Genomic DNA, 19,577 nt, shown 5'->3' with positions numbered 1-19,577 from the left:
ATCAATACAATTCCCAGCAAACTAGTACCAGTAGTCTCTCATATTGAGCCTGGCGATTTCACTATGTCGATACTCACAACCAATTCCCTTATTTAAAGAAAAACTAAACAAGAAGATAAAAAAATTAGCCTAGATCCCTTTTTCACTTCTATTATGATAGACCAAATATCTTTCATAAGGAGTACTAAAAGTTTTGATTAAGAAGAAATAAATAAAATTAGATGATTTTGGTTCAAAACTAACACTGAATATCCATATCCTTAACATGCAGTTCCAGAAACATAAAAATTTCAACAAAAAACACACAATGCGAGCTGAAAATGGGAAGTGCGAAAGAGGAAAAGCTTACTTCTGGAGAGCCCAAAAGAGAAAATAAATACCTTCTTGCAAGTGAGGGGAGAGACTAAGAAATAAACGCAATCGGTGTTGTGTTTCAGCAATTCTTCCTCCATTTTTTCTTTGTAAATAAAAAGTTGAAAGACAAAGCACTGTTGTTTACAATTTTACATAGCGGAAAACTGAAGAACAAAAACCAAACGATAGGGCATGTGAGCGAAAGAGACAGAGAGGTGAAGGTGTTGTTTGATATTTCATTATATTTGATCATATTTTGGAAAATCTTTAACTACAAGGATTAAACGAAAAAAATATTATGTCATTTATACAAAATAATTCCAACTTTTTTGGTTACTTTCAACAATTATACTTAGTTCATCTTAGTAGTATTTGTAAACTTCATTTCTAACCCTATTTTTTTATCACAAGCATTTCATCGAACATCTATGCTTCACCTGAGATGACCTGTATCTAAAATTGCACCTTGAATTGTTGATGGTCCCCGGTAGTCCCTTGGTGTGGTCTTCTCTCAATGGACTCTTATTCAAGTCAACACCTCCACAAAATTCAAAGTTCGATTAGAATTTTCCATGCATCCCCGATTGAAAAGTTACGTTGGAAATGAGAAGAAATAAGCAAAAAAAGGAAATTCGAGATTGAAAATGAATTTAGGGTTTGGAATGAAATTGATGATTGTGTTGCAAGTTTTAAAAGCTGGGGACCTAAATGCAAGCACTGAAAAGTTCAATGACCATATTGCAAACGGACTAAATGTTGGATGAATGCCACGTCATCTTCTTCTAACGGCAATGTAACAGTTTCAAACGGCCGGTTACGTCGGGACCATATTGCAATTGACTAAATATTGGAGGATTGTATTGCAAGTTTTAAGAGTTGGAGGACCTAAATATAAGTGTCAGAAAGGTTCAGTGACCATTACTATACTTTACCCTAAAGCTAAATTAGATTGTAAAATTACATCTATGCCATTTCGAATTTTAATCAGAATGAAAAAATCACAAGCATGAAATTATAACTTAAATAATTTTTTCATTAAAAATATTAAATTTCGAGTATTTTCAAGAAAATTAAAAGAATGAAGACCCATTAAAAAAGGGTTTGTTGCGTTGAGTACAATTAGAGTAACCTTCGAATGGGCTGGTTAAAAGGATGGTCATGCAAAGAGAGTTCTGCAACTATTATGTAGCACTAGTTTATATACAATTTCTTTCGGATTAATGTTAAATATTTTAATTAATAATTGCACAATTTGTTTGCCTTTTAAATTATTATATACGCACGAACCAAATGATGTCAATTGTTTAATGATTTGTTGTTATTCTTTGAAGTTTCGGTTTCAAGCATTGGATACAGAGTCGTTTCGGACATTTTTGGGGACTGAACGAAACTAAAAAAATAGGTCTTTAAAGAACAAAAGTATATTCTATTATTTTGAATAATTAATTTAATATTACATTAATAAATTTTAGAAAAATAATTAAATTAGGTGTATAAATTATAAAAGTAAAAGGTGAGATTGAAAAAATTAGGAGATCAATTATAAACGTAAAAAGTGAGCTTAAAAAAATTAGAGACTTCAATTATAAAGCTAGAAAGTGAGATTGAAAAAAATTAGGGGTCTCAATTATAAAAGTAAAAAGTGGTATTGAAAAAATTAGGGGTCTCGAATCTCGATTATAAATGTAAAATGTAGGATTTAAAAATTATGGGTCTCAATTATAAAGGTAAAAGAAATGAGACTTAAAAATTAGGAGTCTCAAGCACAAAGGTAAAAAAAATGACACCGAAAAATTACGAGTCTCAATTATAAAGGTAAAATTGAGATTACAAAAATTAAGGACTTCAATTACAAAGAGAAAAAATAAAATTAGAAAAATTAAAGACATTAATTATAAAAATAAAAAGTATGATTAAAAAATTTGAGGTACTATAAAAAGGAGGCCTTGAGAAGTCGCTTAGGGTGCTTCCCCTTATAGTGGCTCTGATCATATATAAAAGTTTATTGTCAAAGAATTAAGAGCCTTTAAATATATATTACCTTATATTCACCCTCAGTTTATCTACAAATGGAAAAAAAACTCACATTAATAAAATTTCCTTGGATACTCTCAAAGTATTTAATATTTTTTCATACTTTTATATAAATATATTTTTTATGTGAAATATTCTTTTCACCCACGTTATGAATGTGACTTAATCTAATTATTAATAATATCTGTAATTATCATAAGTCAGTATAATTAGCATAAACTCGATTTTCCATCAATCATATTTCTCTTCTACCAATTAGTTAAATTCCATTTATTTCCATTTACTTTTTCATATTTTCAATAATTTGTTTACTCACGTAATGAACGTTCCAATTTCTAATATACATATAACATATCATTTTCAACATGGAATGATAATATTACTAAATATTCGCAGTATATCTTTGCATGTCTGAATATATATTTTTGTTCTTATAATACATTTTTAAATATATTTTTTGTATTTTTAGTTGGATTCGATATTATTTCTCGTGCTGATATTTATTTAATTATTTTGTAGATCTATCTTGATTTGAATCTTCAAATATGTTATCTGATATTGATAGGTCTTTACAAATTAGTAAATTACAATCATCTTAGATGGATCGCACTTGAGTTGTAATAAAAATAGGTGTTCACGTGTTGTCATCGTTATATTCATTTTTATATCACCGTTGACTATGTTTATCTTTCAACATTAAAGGTGGTGATGCTTCATATTTTATGTCTTTTTTTAGATTGTTTAATTAAATTTTTTAACTTTGTTTGTGTATATTTTTTTTATCATTTAGCGACTAGTTTGAATTATTTGATAGATCTAGAAAAATGAGTGATTAATCTAATTAATATTCTTAAATTTTGTAAAATTTCCACGGGAAGACTCACGTTCCACAGTAATATGTGTGATTCAGATCAGCCCAGATTAGTCAAGGCGAAGCCTTGAGAACCGGAAGGACAAAAAAAATATATATTATTAAATTTTTTAGAAATTTTAAATTGTGACTTTATTATAATTTTTTTAAAATTAAAGGCGATTACAAAGTAGTGTTTGTTCAAAGTATTCTCAACCATTTGACAACGAACGTTCAATCTTTCTTGTTGTCTCTGATGCTCGAATCCGTAACTTTTAGAAATAACAAATATTCTTTTAACCATTGAAGTAAGTTAATTCGTGATACTTTATTATAATTTTTATTTATTACAATACTTTATTAGTTAAAAGAATTCAAATATTAATAAGGGTTAATAAAAAAATATTTAATTTTTATTTTTATTCTTTTTGTATTTTCTAAAAATTACACGTAAATGTAACGTGACATCGGGACAATAGCAAGAAGCAAGACGTGCACCCCACTTTCTCACCTTCCAAACAAAATAAATAAACGCTAAAATTTCCAGTATATCTCTCCATTAAATTTCCCAAAAGAAAAAGAAAATCAAAGACTTTGCATGGAAAATACAAAGAAACCACAGGTCCCCAAGGCATTGACAGTTGACGCACCCAAAACCAATGCAGATATAAATCCAACAATTTCTTGGAAATAATAAAGCAATCTTATACTTACTATGCCCCAAGGAGAAAAAGTCTAATCATGATTCTAGCCCCTATACTTTTTATTTTTGAAATTTAATCTATTTTCTTTTACTTCATTTAATATTTTATTTGAGTTTTTGTCTTATTTAAAAATAAATTCTAATTGATATTATTGTCAATTGACCTATGTGAATTTGAATATATATTATTATTTTAATTTAATTTAAAAATAAAATATTTATTAATATGTCACATACTCAAATTTAATGAAAGTTCATCAATGATTAAACTTCAACATTTCTTTAATAAGATAACCCATCTAATAGCTTCAATGGCGAAGGAAATATTGTTCTCTCTGAGTTTAGGTTCAAACATTTGTGTCTGCAGGTGTGTAAACGCGTTGTCAATGTTAAGAAATATTCTGAACAAATACTACTTTGAAATCACTTTAGACTATTCAAAAAATATTTCTTTAATAAAGACAATTCAATTAGCATTGTACACCAGCGTGTTCTATTAGTGGTGTCTTTCGAAATTTTCCCAATATTTAAGGTATAGATAAATCGATATTAAATTCTTACCATAAAAATAGGTTGACTAATTTCAAATGTATGAAAAGTATATAGTCGATGTTAGAGTTAATCCAAAATATCTTAGAACTTTTTTATGTTTCATTTCTTGCCATTGGCAATTCTTTAGCTTTGATCGGTTATCATACTTGCTTTCCACTAGCTTCTCTCTCTCTCTCTCTCTCACAGATAACTTTCCTAGAGAGTTGAATTCTTCCATACTTTCTTTGTTCTTCAAAACTTTTATTCGGTCATATCCATAAAGATCACTAGCCAAAACAAGATCCAAACCCAGTTTTTCATCGCTTTGTTTGTAATCCTTTATCTTTTCAAGAGCTCAAAAACTTGAAAAAACCATGGCTAATCTATGGTGGGCGGGTCAAGTAGGGTTACAAGGAATGGAAACATCAGCCACTTCATCGTCTCCGTTGAAGATACCAGATCTGGGTATATCCATGACAAACAATGGAGAAACAGGAAGCGGTGGAACCGGCGAAGAAGAAGAAGTCAAAGATCAAAGCGACGAGCCTAGAGAAGGCGCTATCGAAGTCTCCACTCGTCGTCCCAGAGGACGACCGGCGGGTTCCAAAAACAAGCCCAAACCACCAATCTTCGTCACCAGGGATAGCCCTAATGCACTTAGGAGTCACGTTATGGAGATAGCTAATGGCTCCGATGTAGCCGAAACCCTAGCTCAGTTCGCTAGGAGGAGACAAAGAGGGGTTTCGGTTCTTAGCGGAAGTGGAACCGTGACCAACGTTACACTGAGGCAACCTTCGGCTCCTGGTGCAGTCATGGCTCTTCATGGTCGGTTCGAGATTCTATCGTTAACCGGTGCGTTTCTCCCTGGACCGGCTCCCCCGGGGTCAACCGGGTTAACTATATACCTAGCCGGTGGACAAGGGCAGGTTGTTGGTGGTAGTGTAGTAGGGTCATTGATGGCATCAGGGCCTGTTATGGTTATAGCAGCTACTTTCTCCAACGCTACATATGAGAGGTTGCCTTTGGAGGAAGAAGAAGAGGATGCCGGTGGAGCTCAAGGTCAGCTCGGTGGTGGCGGATCACCACCGGGGATCGGTAGTGGAAGTGGTGGACGTCAACAAGGTGGGATCGGTGGTAGCGGCGGTGACGGTTCAGGATTGCAAGGTTATAACAATTTGCCACCGAATTTGGTTCCTAATGGTGGACAGTTGAACCATGAGGCTTATGCTTGGGCACATGGTGGAAGGCCACCGTATCAGTAAACATATAGGAAAACATTGCTTGTCGGAGATTTATACATGCTTTCACTTGCATCACTTTGCAGAATAAGATCATGTTTAGTTTCTTACACTTATTCTGTCTCTTTAATCTCATTTCTATTATCATATGTTGTATTAAATTGTATGAATAATCAACAGTGATTACAAAGAACTATTTATTCAGAATTTTTCTTAATCTATAACAACGTGTACACTCTATAGATATAACTGTTCATATCTATGTCTGTAAAAAAAGAATAACACTCTGTTACCATTGAAGTCACTCAACAATAGGTTCTGAATTTGAACTTTAAATTTATTAATTTGTATAATCGAGTTAAACTTTAGTTTCATAATGCTACTTGTTAATGATACAATTTTCTTATTTATTATCAACTTTGTGGCTAAATCTAGTTATAATAGTGTTTGAAAAATAAAAATAATAAACATGGTAACAAGGAACTGCTCTCTTTAATCTTCTCCTGCTGCAATTTCCCTCCATTTTCATCACATGCAAAGCTCAATATTATATGAAATGCAATGGAAAGGGATACTTTCGGTTGGAAAGTGGGAAAGCAAGAATGGGTTCATGGCTTCGTGCCATGTGCTATGCAAATTCTCAGTTTTCTTTGTGCATCATCCTCGAATTTTGAGTTTTTATTAAAAATTCAAAATCTGAAATATTTTCAAATTTTATATAAAAAATTAATCTCCTTAAAATGTGACCGTAATATACCCGTCACTCCCTCCGAATCTTCAAAGATTGAGGTTCATGCTTTCTGGCATACTTCTTCGCCATTTTCCTTTTAGAACTATGATGTTGCTCTCAGTGGTGATACGGGGATTGATCAGTATTTTTGTCTTGTCTTCATAGGGAGGTAGAAGAGGGATGTTTTAGTCTCTTTTCTCGATCGGGAGGTTTTATAATAACTTTTAGTATTAATATCAGGCTTGGATGATAGTTATTCATGGACTGACAGAATAAATAGACTCGACTGATACAGTCAATTGTTAATTAATTTTAACTCTAAAAAATAAAGTAGAATTTATCAATGGTCATGACTTTCCGAGAGATGAGAAGATGGTACAAACAAGAACAATTCTAAATAGGGGTACTGAAATTGTCACAAAACAGTACAATTTTACTGGTTTTCTTCAGCTCAATGCATGCATGTGTATATGTATCATGGGACTTAAAACTAAGATCAACACGATCTTCGATCGCACTCATCGCTTCTTAAGTTCCAAATGCTCATTGAGACATAGTTCTGCACTTCATAGCAATGATTGCAGAGAATTTAAACTGAGCGTCTCATCAATCATGCAACTCTTTCATCCACAACATGAACCAATGTCAAAAGCAATGATGAATGTGAATGATTTCAATATGACGGAACAATGTAAAAGGATGTTGGCATATCATAGATCTGGAACAAAACTGAAACTAGAATCCGGTTTCTTGGACTCAGGTTTTCCAAACTCTTCCTCCGGAAACAAGAATCTTGGGAAATCTGGTCTTCGAACTTGTCCACCGCCTACAAGAATCTTAAGCTTTGGATTGATGCATGAACTTGAAATCAAAGGATTCCAGTGTTTTAGCAAACATCAAGAACCCTCTTCACATGGAATCACATGATGATGACATTGTTGATGAACACCTTGGTAATTTTACCTAGTTACTTGCACAACATTCCAATGGCAAAGCAGTGGTAGTGGTGGAGCCCTCCAATGGCTTCCAGCCCCTATCTTCTTCTTAAAAGTTGAACAAGCTAATTAAACTATAATACTCTGAAGAAAGAATCCGGAAAATCGATATTATGGAGATGTGGTCCACCCAAATAAAGCCTAACCTGTATAATTACAAACGATTAATTTATTCATTAATAATGGAGAATGATGCATCAGCAATTGAAATTTGAGAGCATGTTCACTTTCCAAGTCTGAAATGCTTGATTATTTTATTTCCTGCTGGTACCTGCCGTGGGGTACATTGTGTCCTCAGCGAATTAGGTGCCATTTGACCTAACTTTCACAAGGTTGCACCTCCTATCCGGTTAGATAACCTCATATCATTTAGCGTCCATCCCCATTTATGTGTGTTATATTTTCGGAGATGATATTCGGAAATTTCTAAGTTTCCGTTAGTCAAGACTTTCATAATCACTATCTCCCCGTTATTTGAGACCTCTATGTTTACCGGAACCTCTAAAGATCACATATTCTCTAAACACGAAAGTATCATAGCCTGTAAGTTAATTACAATGTATAAACATGACCCCTAACAAACACAAGTGATCTACCAAACGAGACCCAATATCTGACGATCAGATCTATCTAGCTTGCTGACTTATGAATAGTTATAATAATCTTATATCTGACACTATCAACTAAAATCACTATAAATACCCTCAACCATGACTAAGAAAGGAAAGCAATCCTAATCTGACCACTATAATCTTCATAATCGTAGAAAAACTCTAACTAATAGTCATCCTTTAACTGACTATAACTTTTTGTTCAAGTTAGATCAATGAGTCCTCAACAATTGACGAGTTAAATTTATTCCACGAACAATGTGCATTTCCACATAGTCTATTAAAGTAGGAGTACATTAATGCACTCTCTTGTCTACATTTCATGCTAAACCACTGTTGGAAAAGTTATGATAAATTGAAACTTTGAGCCATATTTTCAATGGGTAAAGATGGAGATTCGAATGATGAATTTATTGATTCATATTCTACTCTGAGATTATTACAATAGTATCTCATATACTCAAAATGGTTGAGTGATAAATGAGAAATTGATGCTCAAAGTAGATACTTGTGAATTGTGTAAGGAAAATAAAAAACTCATAGCTCACCCTCTTGTTAGTCATTGAATGAATTGAGTTGAAATTGTGTCTCACGTGTAGGCCAGAGGGGGTAGGGAGACGGGTGCAAATCCAAGATTGTTAAACCTATCGGGGTTATGGTGCACCTGCTTGATGTGACGGATGCGAATGTTCAGATCGGTTATTTTATCTACTTTGAATTAAATTTTCCTGATACATATCCTTTTGAATATTCTGAATTAAAATGATATATTATGATTTCCTTAAATTTGAATATTAATATGGTATGTCTTACGGTTCACGGATATATATTCGATTAAATATGATATTAATGGCTTACTTTCGAATTTATTTGGATAATCATTAATGACCTTAATTTTCAGAATATATTATTTTTAAATATTTTCCTATGTGAAACCCTATAAATACCATGTAAACCTACTAGGTTAAAGACAACTATAAAAAAATTATTTTCTCTAGTTTTCGGTAATAGGTGTATGCAATGGTATAGTTCGTGATATCTACAGTTGTGTTAATGTACGTTGATCATCTAGTTGTTGTATCCAGAGAGAAAGACACCAACGATTCGAACACCAAGAGTGACAAAAAATGTCTTAAGGAAATTGTGTAGCTACATGCCTCAACTCGTTTCCAATCCATTAATTTGTCAAAACCATATTTTTGTATTTCACGTATATTTTGAATTAAAGGATATATTATGATTTCCTTAAATTCGAATACTAATACGGTACGTCTTGCAGTTCATGAATATATATTCAATTAAATATAATATTAATGGCTTACTTCTGAATTTATTCGAATACTCATTAATGACCTTAGTTTTTAGAATATATTATTTTCAATTATTCTCATATGTGAAACCCTATAAATATCCTGTAAACCTACTAGATTGAAGGCAACTATAAAAAAAACTCTTTTCTTTTACTGTAAGGGTATAGTTTATGATCTTTACAGTTGTGCTACGTACACTGATCATCTAGTTATTGTATCTTGTGAGACAGACAACCAACGATATTAAACACCAAAAAATGGCCGAAAATCTATATTAAGAACCGTAGTTACAAGCCTCAACTCATTTCTAATATGTTAATCTATCAAAATCAGATTTTTATTTCTCAACTGTTCTCGTTGATTATTAATAAGATATTTAAGTTTTCTTCTTCCATCTCATATCGTTATACTTCTAACAACCACTAGCTACCAACCCTGTCACTTCTATGGATCAGCAACCTTTAGTATCTGCAAATGGCTGCAAGTTTCAAAGAAATGATTCAACAACTCCTCGTGTAAGGAGGCTAAAGATTGTTTGTCGCCCGACAAAAACAGAAAATGAAAGAAAGGACCACAGTTACGATTGTAGTCGGTCGAGTATTTCTATGGATCAAATCACACGCGTGTGATGTAACGGTACTTTCAAATTTACTTCCCAAAAGTTTCTTTCCATGTAACTATCAAGTTGTTTTCCATCACCCCTACAGTTGATTACTTCAGCAGATTATCGAATAGTTAAGAAATATATTTATATTGCAGAACTTCCATATAAATGAATCAAAATCATCATACTGAATAAGTAATGGAATACTAAAGGATTCGCTCTCGCATTCTCCAGATGACTGTTGCATAATAAGCAGGATCATTGTCCATAAAGCATGCTGGATATGATTGAATGCAGGTGGGAGGGGGGACCATTAGCATATATATCAAAAAGTATGGGGGCACATTGACATTTTCCCCATATACAGTGCAGAAATGGACAATTTGTAGGAGACGACAAAAGATGGGCTATTGACACCAGTTTCAAGGAAAAGGGTCCCACTCAATGAGACCAGATCTAGTGGACAATCTGACTGATTAGGAGTTGTCCTACAACATGTGTCCCGATGAGAGCATCTTAGCTATTAGAACCCCTAAAATTCTGCCAGTATTTCGGGTTAGCCCCAACATTGTCCAATGCTTCATGGAGTTTGTCATGTAAGATTTCTAGACTTGGTATTTGATAACAGTCGTACGTTTCTCTTCCCAGGTTGAACAAACATATCCTAAAAGCATAACTGGTCAAAACTTAAGACACTGAAATGAATGAATGCATGGGGGACAGACTACAGCACTCTTATTGAATATTCAAGACAATTACTGACATAAAGACTCATGTGGTGGCATTGACCTTAGTTTCATGCATAATACAAGCCCCGTCAACCAAGGGCTGCAAATAGTTTTCTCTCTCTTTTGAGGGAAGGGGTGATGGAGCATTCATATCTTGTTTTATGGATGAAACTAAGCTCAACTTGTCACATTCTCTGTATGCATTACAACTCAATATAAGATATAATTAATCATATAATTAAGGGATAAAGTATATTTAACCATAAAAAATGAAAGGGATAAAATCAAAATAAATTAAAATTAGGAACTCTAATTTAGAATTTATCCATATATTTTTAATAAAAAAAATAACGTCACAGTATCTCTCGGGACACTGCACCAATGCACGTCAATCTGGAACCAATTTAACAAGAGGTGAAGTTGTAGAAACATGTTAGTACACCATTAACCTTTCTTTAATAACTAAAGAAACCAGAGCACTTGTAATATCATCACCATAACAAAACATCAGTTTCCACTTATCATTTTTTGATTTCTAATGAATCTATTTAAATCGAATATTATTGAGATCTATTATAAGACGACCGTCTCATTTTAATTTGTCCTATTTTTAACATCATTATTCAAACTCAAACCTTATTTGAGGAATTTAATGTTTAATCTACCAAATCAATGAGTACAGATAAAATTTTAATTTTCTTATCATGTATAATTAAATTTGATGTCACCTCTCTAGTTAGCGTTTATTTGGATATCTTGGTAATCTGTCATGATTTAGACTCTTAGGCTGATATCTCATATTGATAGGAGCCCACAATTATCAAATATAGATCGTGATTGAGTTGTGACAAATCTAATTTATCAATGTGTTATCATTATTATATGCCGTTTTTTTTTGTTACAATTATATGCAGTTTTATATTAGTGCTTATAGTGTTTTCCTTCATCCACGATGATGATGTTTGTTTGTATATATTATCTTTTCCGAGAATTGAGTTTTCACACTTTCTTGTTTTATCTTATTCCTTGTCGGCTAGTTTATGTTCCTTAATTATTTTAAAAAATAATATTTTAATGTGATTAGTCTACTTTAATTTTTGTAAATTTATGTCTTAACATTTTGTTCAGCTGTAGCTGCGACGAAGGACTGACTCAGCCGGAATTACAACGTCATTGAAGACTAGCTCATTCCTTTGCTTCCATACCTGCCATATGATCGATGCAAACATAGTCCATCATGTTGGCTCCCCATTTCTAAAAGATTTCTTCAACTCTAGATTGCTCACAATCCACCATCGGAGGTCGTTATTAAAGAAATTATCTCTCATTTCAAGAAGCACAACCCGGTGCCACAAGCTGCGGTTTCGGATACGGTCTCTAAGGACATGAAGCACAGATTCAAGAACAACACCGCATGAGGGGCAAGCAAGGTTATCCGATAGCATACGTCTATCTCACTCACAGTTGGCCATGATTTTTCTTTATGAGCAAGGCAGATGAAGAACTGGGTTCTCTGTGGTACATGCAGGGACCAAAACTGGTCTAAAATAAACTGGAATTGCTGATAGAACTGATTTAGTCAGAGTGACTCGGTCTGTCATAGATAGTGTTTTTGCTGTCCAACCATTGAGCTTATCACGGAACTTGTTAAAGATGAACGAGAAGTCATTCGAGCTTGCTCTTCCAGAGAGCACCGGACTCCGGGGTGCTTCCCTAAAGTAGCAACTTCTTGAAACCCCAAGGCAGAGCTAATAGCATATCTAGCTTCAACATGTGTTTCCGAAGAGAAATATATTTGAGTCTTCCTATTGTTCACCTTATGACCAGAGAAAATTCAAATTGAGCGAGAACACACTCAAAATGTTAGCATGTGCCAAATCAACTTCGGCATATAACATTAAGTCGTCGACGAAGAACAGATGAGAAATGAGAGTACCATGTCTAGCAAAAGAAAAACCTTTTCAAATACCAAAGTCCACACGATGGTGGATGCTGTGTCCAAACAGCTCCATGGCGAGAACAAAAAGATACTGTGGTTATAGTGGGTCACCATATCGGAGCCCCTCTCAAATTTAAATGTATCAAAATTACCATCATTCCATTGAATTTACATAGTAAAAGCAGAGATGCAATGCATAATGGTACGTGTAAGACTAGAAGGAAAACCTACTTCATTGAGTGAATCCTGAATGAAATTCCATGAATCATGTTGAATACTTTTTCAATGTCAACCTTAATCGTCATCCATCATTGTTTACATTTCAGGTCCCGTATTGAGTGGACAATTTCCTGATTAATAAATTATATTCTTCATAATAAAGGGACCAACAATAAAGCTCGTTTGGTTCGGCTTTATTAAGAGAGGCATCACAAACTTCAAGCGTCATATAGTTCACAGTATATGATATACAAAAATTTACACTCCATCCAGCAAAATGCATACCGTCAATTGGTTTTTGTAGTTTTAACGTTCCAGGAGAAATGCTATCTGTTCATGCACATATCTTTTGAGCTACTCCTTTTATGAATTTAACCAATCTTAATCTTATCTGGTTAAACTTTTTTCATCAACCTTGCTGAAATCCGAACTCGAGATTTTAATTAAAACTGGAACAACTCATCAATTTATCAAAAAGCTTCGTGGTATCTTTTGAGCTCATTGGTTGTTGGAATGTTAGTTAATTTTTCTTTTTCTGGGAAAGGTGGGTCGTGTGAACAAATTTGTGGGAACTGGGACAGTGCGTAGCATAAGTGAAACAACTTGTGCAAATCTATGGTTTAAGTACGAGTCAATGGTGGGTTTAAGCATCCTGTTCCAAGAATCTGTGCTCCAAAATTCGATGCTTCAGCTTGAATGCTCAGATGCAAACGTTTACGTCAATGACAAGCTGTATACACCAGTAAAAACATACGAACTCAAGGTATTCCAGACTCTAAAATTCAACCTATTGCAGTTAGTTTTCAAGAATCAATTGATTTCTCACCATAGCCTATAACATAGAAAGAGAAGGAACTAATGGTATGCATACATTTTCAGTTCCATAAATATCACACTAGCTTTCATTTTGGTATTCAATAAGTGAACATGTAATTTTACCTCGAGTGGTTCCATGGAATTCCGGTGATGATGTTCAATAAGCAAATTTGTTAGCAAAATTCAGTGCCTACATGTTGGTATACCATGGAATGACAGAATGCAAATGCTAAGTTAAAGATCTCTGTGAGCTGGCCGGTAACCGATCCTCATACCTGCAGGCCAAGCATTGAATCGGAGGTACTCCTACTAGGGTTGGCCCGAGTATGAGTGGCTCCTTAAACCCCATCCCCTGTCCGATGCAGAACTCTTTGAAGCTCGGCCGCCATTCCTTGCAATAAAACAGGTTTCTGAAGAACTGCATTCATTCCTATTTGCAAGCATCTCTCCCGTACATGATCCTCAGCACTAGCTGTCAAGGCTATAATCAACGGCCAATTACGGCTGCGGAACTTACGGATTCTCGTCGCCACTTCAAATCCATCGATTTCAGGCATGTGAAGATCCAAAACGACAACTCTGAAAGAATTTTCAGCATGGCTGATTGCACTAAGGCATTCGAATCCAGTAGAAACGGCTGTCACTTCACAACCCAACTTTTCCAACATCTTCTTGGTCACAATTCTGTTTATGTCATCATCATCGGCTAGTAAAACTCGTAGACCTCTGAACCTCGAGTAGGAATTTGATTGCTCACCGGAGGTTCCATGTGCGTACATGGTTCTTTGGATATACGATTGGATTTGAAACCTGAGAAGAAGTGTCATGCTCTGTGCAAAGCCCAGAGAATTCGTGGATATCCAGACGTTCCCTTGCATCATCTGCAAATACCAGAAACATTATATACAATTATTACTTGGACAGTAACACGCATACTTCAACAGAAGGAAACAACGGTTAAAGAAAAATCCCTTTCAAAATCTCTCTATACTATACAATTGGAACATTGAATTATTCCAAGGCTTTCATTATGGTGTCAATATAGTCAAAATCGATTCAGTCGATTTAAAAGCAGCTACAATAACCCATAAAAAGCTAAAAGGGTATTCGACGGAACATTTCCATTTCTAGAAATCATGAACCACTAAAATCTAGGGGGTGAAAACAAAAAAAATGCAATAAAACAGCTGGATATTTTTCAGATGCCTAAAGTTTCAGCAGCTAATGATCATACACACAGGGAAAACAACAATATACAACTAACCACAGTATTTCATTCCAACGGATGAGCGGTTATCAAAATGCAGTAGCTAAAACAATGTATAGAATCGAGAATAGAAGAAGAACTGGGATATTCACCTGCACAAGCTTTTTACACATAGTAAAATTCAAGCTCTCCTTGGTTTCATCCTTATTATGCTTCTCAGTGGAAACAGTTTTGGTTGAGACTGGTGCATCAAACACAGAACTCCTCCCATGAATATCTATTTCAATCTTTAAGTACAGGTAATTATCTTGTATGTTTGATCTCCACGCATTTATTTTTTCGTTCTTTCCTGGCTACCAGCATCCGATAGAACCCGGAATAAGACAGTACCTCCTCCACTATTGATGTCGAGCAGATAGCCAATCATATGCAAAATCACTTGAAAAGTCCTTTTTTCATCACCGATCACTTGGTCAGGCAAAGAGCTCTGGACGCCAACTTCAAAACCGAAGCCTTTGTAGACAGATAAACATTTGGCAAGGCAAGAAGCTTCTTTAATCATGGAATGTAAGCTAAAAGGTCTCATATCTAGCGGAAATCTTCCATTATCTTTTGCCGAAATCTCCATCACATCATTGATCAAAGTTGAAAGAACACTGCTTGTTTTGACCAATGTGTCAACAATAGTCTTCTGCTTGAAGTTCATATTTTCATCATGAATCACTGAAAGTAAACCCAAAATCGAGTGCATTGGTCTTTTCATACCATGACTCATTACTTTCTGAAAAGAGTTCCTCGCTTGGCTGGCCATCATTGCATTCTGCCTTTCCTGCTGCAACACTTGATTTTGCTGGCTCAGTTTTTCTCTCATTCGTTGAGATTCTTCGAGAACTGCAGCATGGGATAGAGCTACGGCCACCTGATCGGCAACCACTTCAACAATCTCCATTTCAGGATAGCTCCAATTCCTAGAGTTCGTGCTCGGAAGAACCAATACCAGAATGGCATATCTTGTCTCCACCAATTCTGGCGTTCCCCCTTTAAAATTAAAACCTTGAAGCATTGGCACCCTGATTGCTGCAATGGCACCTGCCTCATCTGATTCACTACCACTCGCAAGCCCAAGTGCAGAGTCTGGTCTCAGGATCCTCACTCCTTCACTCCCCTTTATCTCCTTCACATCAGGATCACTCATTGGGATAGATTGGTGAAAACTCCTGAGAGCTTGCTTTCAACTCATGAGTCAAATTCATCTGCGTTCCATTCTCATTTGGCATCCACACGGCACAGTTGATCAAATCCAAAGTCTTAGAAAGCTCAACCAAAGTGGTGTATAATATGGTATGTTTATCTAAGGATTTCCTGATTTCTTGCGTTAACATACGAACATGTGAACTGGCATCCTTCTTCCTTTTCATCATGTCAACCTCTTGATCCAATTCCAAAACATTTTGCCTCAAGAAAACCTCCCTCACTTTCACTTTGAGCAAGAGAGGGATCAGAGTTAATAGTGTTATCGCAGTGGCACACGAGACGAGGGCAGTAAGCAATTTGGCAATGGTGAGGGACAGCATCAATTGGAATGAGTGAGACCATAATAAGTCCATCCATTGAGAAGATGACTCAATCCACAAAGCACTATAAAGGCTATAAACTGAACAAGGACCCATTTGAAGGGGACGTTCGAACAACTGATGAAGTAAAGCAATTCGATTGGGATCGAAAAATACGCCACGGCAATGAAGAAATCACTCACCTTCTGGCACTCTAAAATGCTATGCACACTCCAAAAGCCCTCATCATCACAGTTACAAGATGCAAACTCATTATCAGAGCCGGAAACCGAGACCGCGAAAAGAGAAATCAACAAGCCAAGAGCTAATGCTCTTAACATTGCCACTCAGGTGACTACTAGTTCAATCCATACAACTAAAATGTCAAACTTCCCACACCCCCAACATATAAACTGTTGTATTCAACCAATATAGTAAAGACAGAAAAATCACATCTACCAATTCCTAAAGCCAATTCCTCTGCAAAGACAGCAAAATCAAATCTGCCACAATTCAAGATCTATAAAAAGAAACCAGCTTCCTACATATCAGAATCTAAAACACCAATCCAAAATTTCCAATCTTCCTATTCAGCCCCAACAATCAAGTATTGGTTTCTCACTTCTCCAAGTGTTTATTATATTAGCAGCAAGGGAAAGAAGAAAGAAATGGCAACTTTCTTCAATTGAATAACAGAAGCTTCAAGGAAACCAACATCAAGAATCAAGGTCAACCTTTTTGTTCAACTATCCCAAAAGCAAGATGGAAACAACAAGGAAGCCAAGAATAGATAAAGAGCAAAGGTAAAAATGAACAAACCTTTATCAGAAAGAAAATAAAGTACTACCAATCTCAATCAACACCCAAAAAAAGTAATTTTTATATATATGTATGTAACTATGTATGTATCTTTCAACTTTCCAAGTGAAAACAACCATTACACATTTTACCAAAATCTACACTTTTCCCCAAATCCAATCCCCCTTTCATTTTGAACAAAGATCAACTAAAAAGCTTAAAATTTTATAACAATCTAAACCAAGAAAAAAGGGATCTTGTTTGGAGAAACCCCTTCACAAGATTTATAACAAAGATCAGAAAAATATTGAAGATTGAAGATTGGAGAGGAAATCTCTCCCTTGTTCTTTAGTTTGAAAGAAACCGACTTGAAGGACAAGGACACAGTAGGAGAGAGACCTTTCATAACTTTAGAAAATAATGGCAACTTCCAAGAAAAACACACCAGAAAATTAAAAAGCTTGGAAATTGAGGGACCCATAGACCAAAGTTCTTCTAATGTTAAGAGAACCTGGACACCCACCCATATATTAACATCATTATTTTATAGATTTTTTTTATTCACAAATATTGTCTTGTAGTTAAAGTACTGATCAATTAATTAATTAATTTAAAAAAATCTTATTTTTATTATATACTTTATTATTAAAAATATAATTTACTTAACTTTCAACAAATATATATTCTATAGCATTATAATAAAATTTATCAAAAAATCCATCTGATTTTATTTTTGATTTATCCTTCTAGTTTTCAAGGTTTTTTTCTGATTAATTAGAATCGATATTAGTCGTATACCTAATTTTAATGAATTAGTATTTCAACGAGGATTTTTTGTATATACAAAATCTCAAACTTAAAACCTACTTAATCAATATAAAATTATTTATCACTTAAATCAACTCGTTGATAATCCCTATAATATTTCGAAGAAATTCAATAAAACAAAAATTAAAAAAAATTGAAGAAAAACAGTGGAACGTGTGTATTTATTAAAAATGAACAGTGACGCTTTTGATTGTGGGATTTGGATTTGATCCGACGACGTAGGATGATTTTGCTGACATGGCATTATTGACCTTTAGGTGATGGGCAGTTAGGGACACGGCAGGTTGACTGGGAACAAGTTGGAGTTGGAGGTGGAACGCTGATCACGTGACGGTGGATGTAAACTATGAACTTTGGGATTAGATTTTTTCTTAGGTAAACAGCTTGTTGATTATATAAAAAAACCTAATCTTGGATCTAAAATATCTATCCCTCACACTTGTTTATTACCATTTAATCCATTTGTTTTTTTATCTTTCCGGATATAATGTTTTGTTTTGGTTAATAGATTGACTTACAACGCAAACCTGATTTTGTGTGTTAATCTTCAACAGAAATTTTTACGTGCACAAGATCTTAAATCGAGACTCGTTTAAGTGATATCGAATTGTTTATCACTTGAACTAATCAACCCTATTGATAAAACCAATTGTTTATTTTTTTATTCATTTTTCATTCTTATAATATGTAACTATTTTTATAAAAAAATATTTTGATGAAATAAATATAACGGTATATAAAGATAGATCGCGAGGAATTGAGAGTGTTTGTATCTTTAAAAAAATTAAATTTATATATAATTTAATTATTTTTGTATTTTATATTGATTATCTAATTTTATATATCTTAAATATATAATATAATCTCATAAAATATATTTTTTTAATATAAAATCATACGTCTATTTTTAATTGTGCATATATTTAATTATATATGTTTAATTTTGTATAGTTACTGATAAAATGATTACTCATATTTGAATTCAAATTTTACTGTTAATAAATATTTAAATAAAATAAATGATTTAATAAAAATATTATAAATGATTAATATTTTTAAACTTAATGATTTATTTGATATGGAAGAAAATTAAAACAGTGACCTAAAAATCAACTCGCAAAATGAAAATTAATATAACTCATTGGCCTTACATTTAAACATAGGGACGGCGCTATGGGTTCCCGTAAATGGTAAATTTAGGTTTTAGTCCTTTAAGATTCTATAAAATATTAAATTAATACAATGGTAAAAATTGTATTTTACTCCTCTAAACATTAATTTTGTGATTTAATTACTTTTAAGAGTTATAAAACTCCAAAATAAAAATACATTTTGACCTATTAAACACTAGGTTAAAGTACACAAATGGTCTCCCAACTAGAAAGTATTACTTTGTTGAGTCCATCATTATTAAAAGTTACAAAATAGTCCCTCAACTATAGGATGTTGCTTTGTTGAGTCCCTTGACTATTAAAAGTTACAAAATGGTCACCTCACTATTCATATATTCTAATCTTGTCATTTTCCGT

The 19,577-nt window shown here is 33.8% G+C and overlaps 1 protein-coding gene and 1 pseudogene across 2 annotated transcripts; one reads left to right on the top strand and one right to left on the bottom strand.

Annotated features, from left to right (window-relative positions):
• The first annotated feature begins 4,599 nt into the window (after positions 1-4,599).
• On the top strand, positions 4,600-5,742 carry LOC120208884 (AT-hook motif nuclear-localized protein 19-like). 2 transcript variants are annotated; one of them, XM_039208018.1, is made up of 2 exons: positions 4,600-5,543; positions 5,595-5,742. In XM_039208018.1, the coding sequence occupies exons 1-2, from the start codon at positions 4,847-4,849 to the stop codon at positions 5,732-5,734; spliced, it is 837 nt and encodes a 278-aa protein (XP_039063949.1). In that variant the 5' UTR covers positions 4,600-4,846; the 3' UTR covers positions 5,735-5,742. The 2 variants fall into 2 exon arrangements, with proteins under 2 accessions (XP_039063949.1, XP_039063948.1); XM_039208017.1 differs by having other exon boundaries at positions 4,602-5,742.
• Positions 5,743-13,728: 7,986 nt separating this feature from the next.
• LOC120208883 lies at positions 13,729-17,599 on the bottom strand (annotated as a pseudogene).
• Between the last annotated feature and the right edge of the window lie 1,978 nt (positions 17,600-19,577).

Source organism: Hibiscus syriacus, unplaced genomic scaffold (assembly GCF_006381635.1).
Source record: "Hibiscus syriacus cultivar Baekdansim isolate YM2019G1 unplaced genomic scaffold, ASM638163v2 tig00017792_pilon, whole genome shotgun sequence".
Taxonomy (NCBI): domain Eukaryota; kingdom Viridiplantae; phylum Streptophyta; class Magnoliopsida; order Malvales; family Malvaceae; genus Hibiscus; species Hibiscus syriacus.
This window is presented reverse-complemented; position numbering and strand designations above follow the sequence as displayed.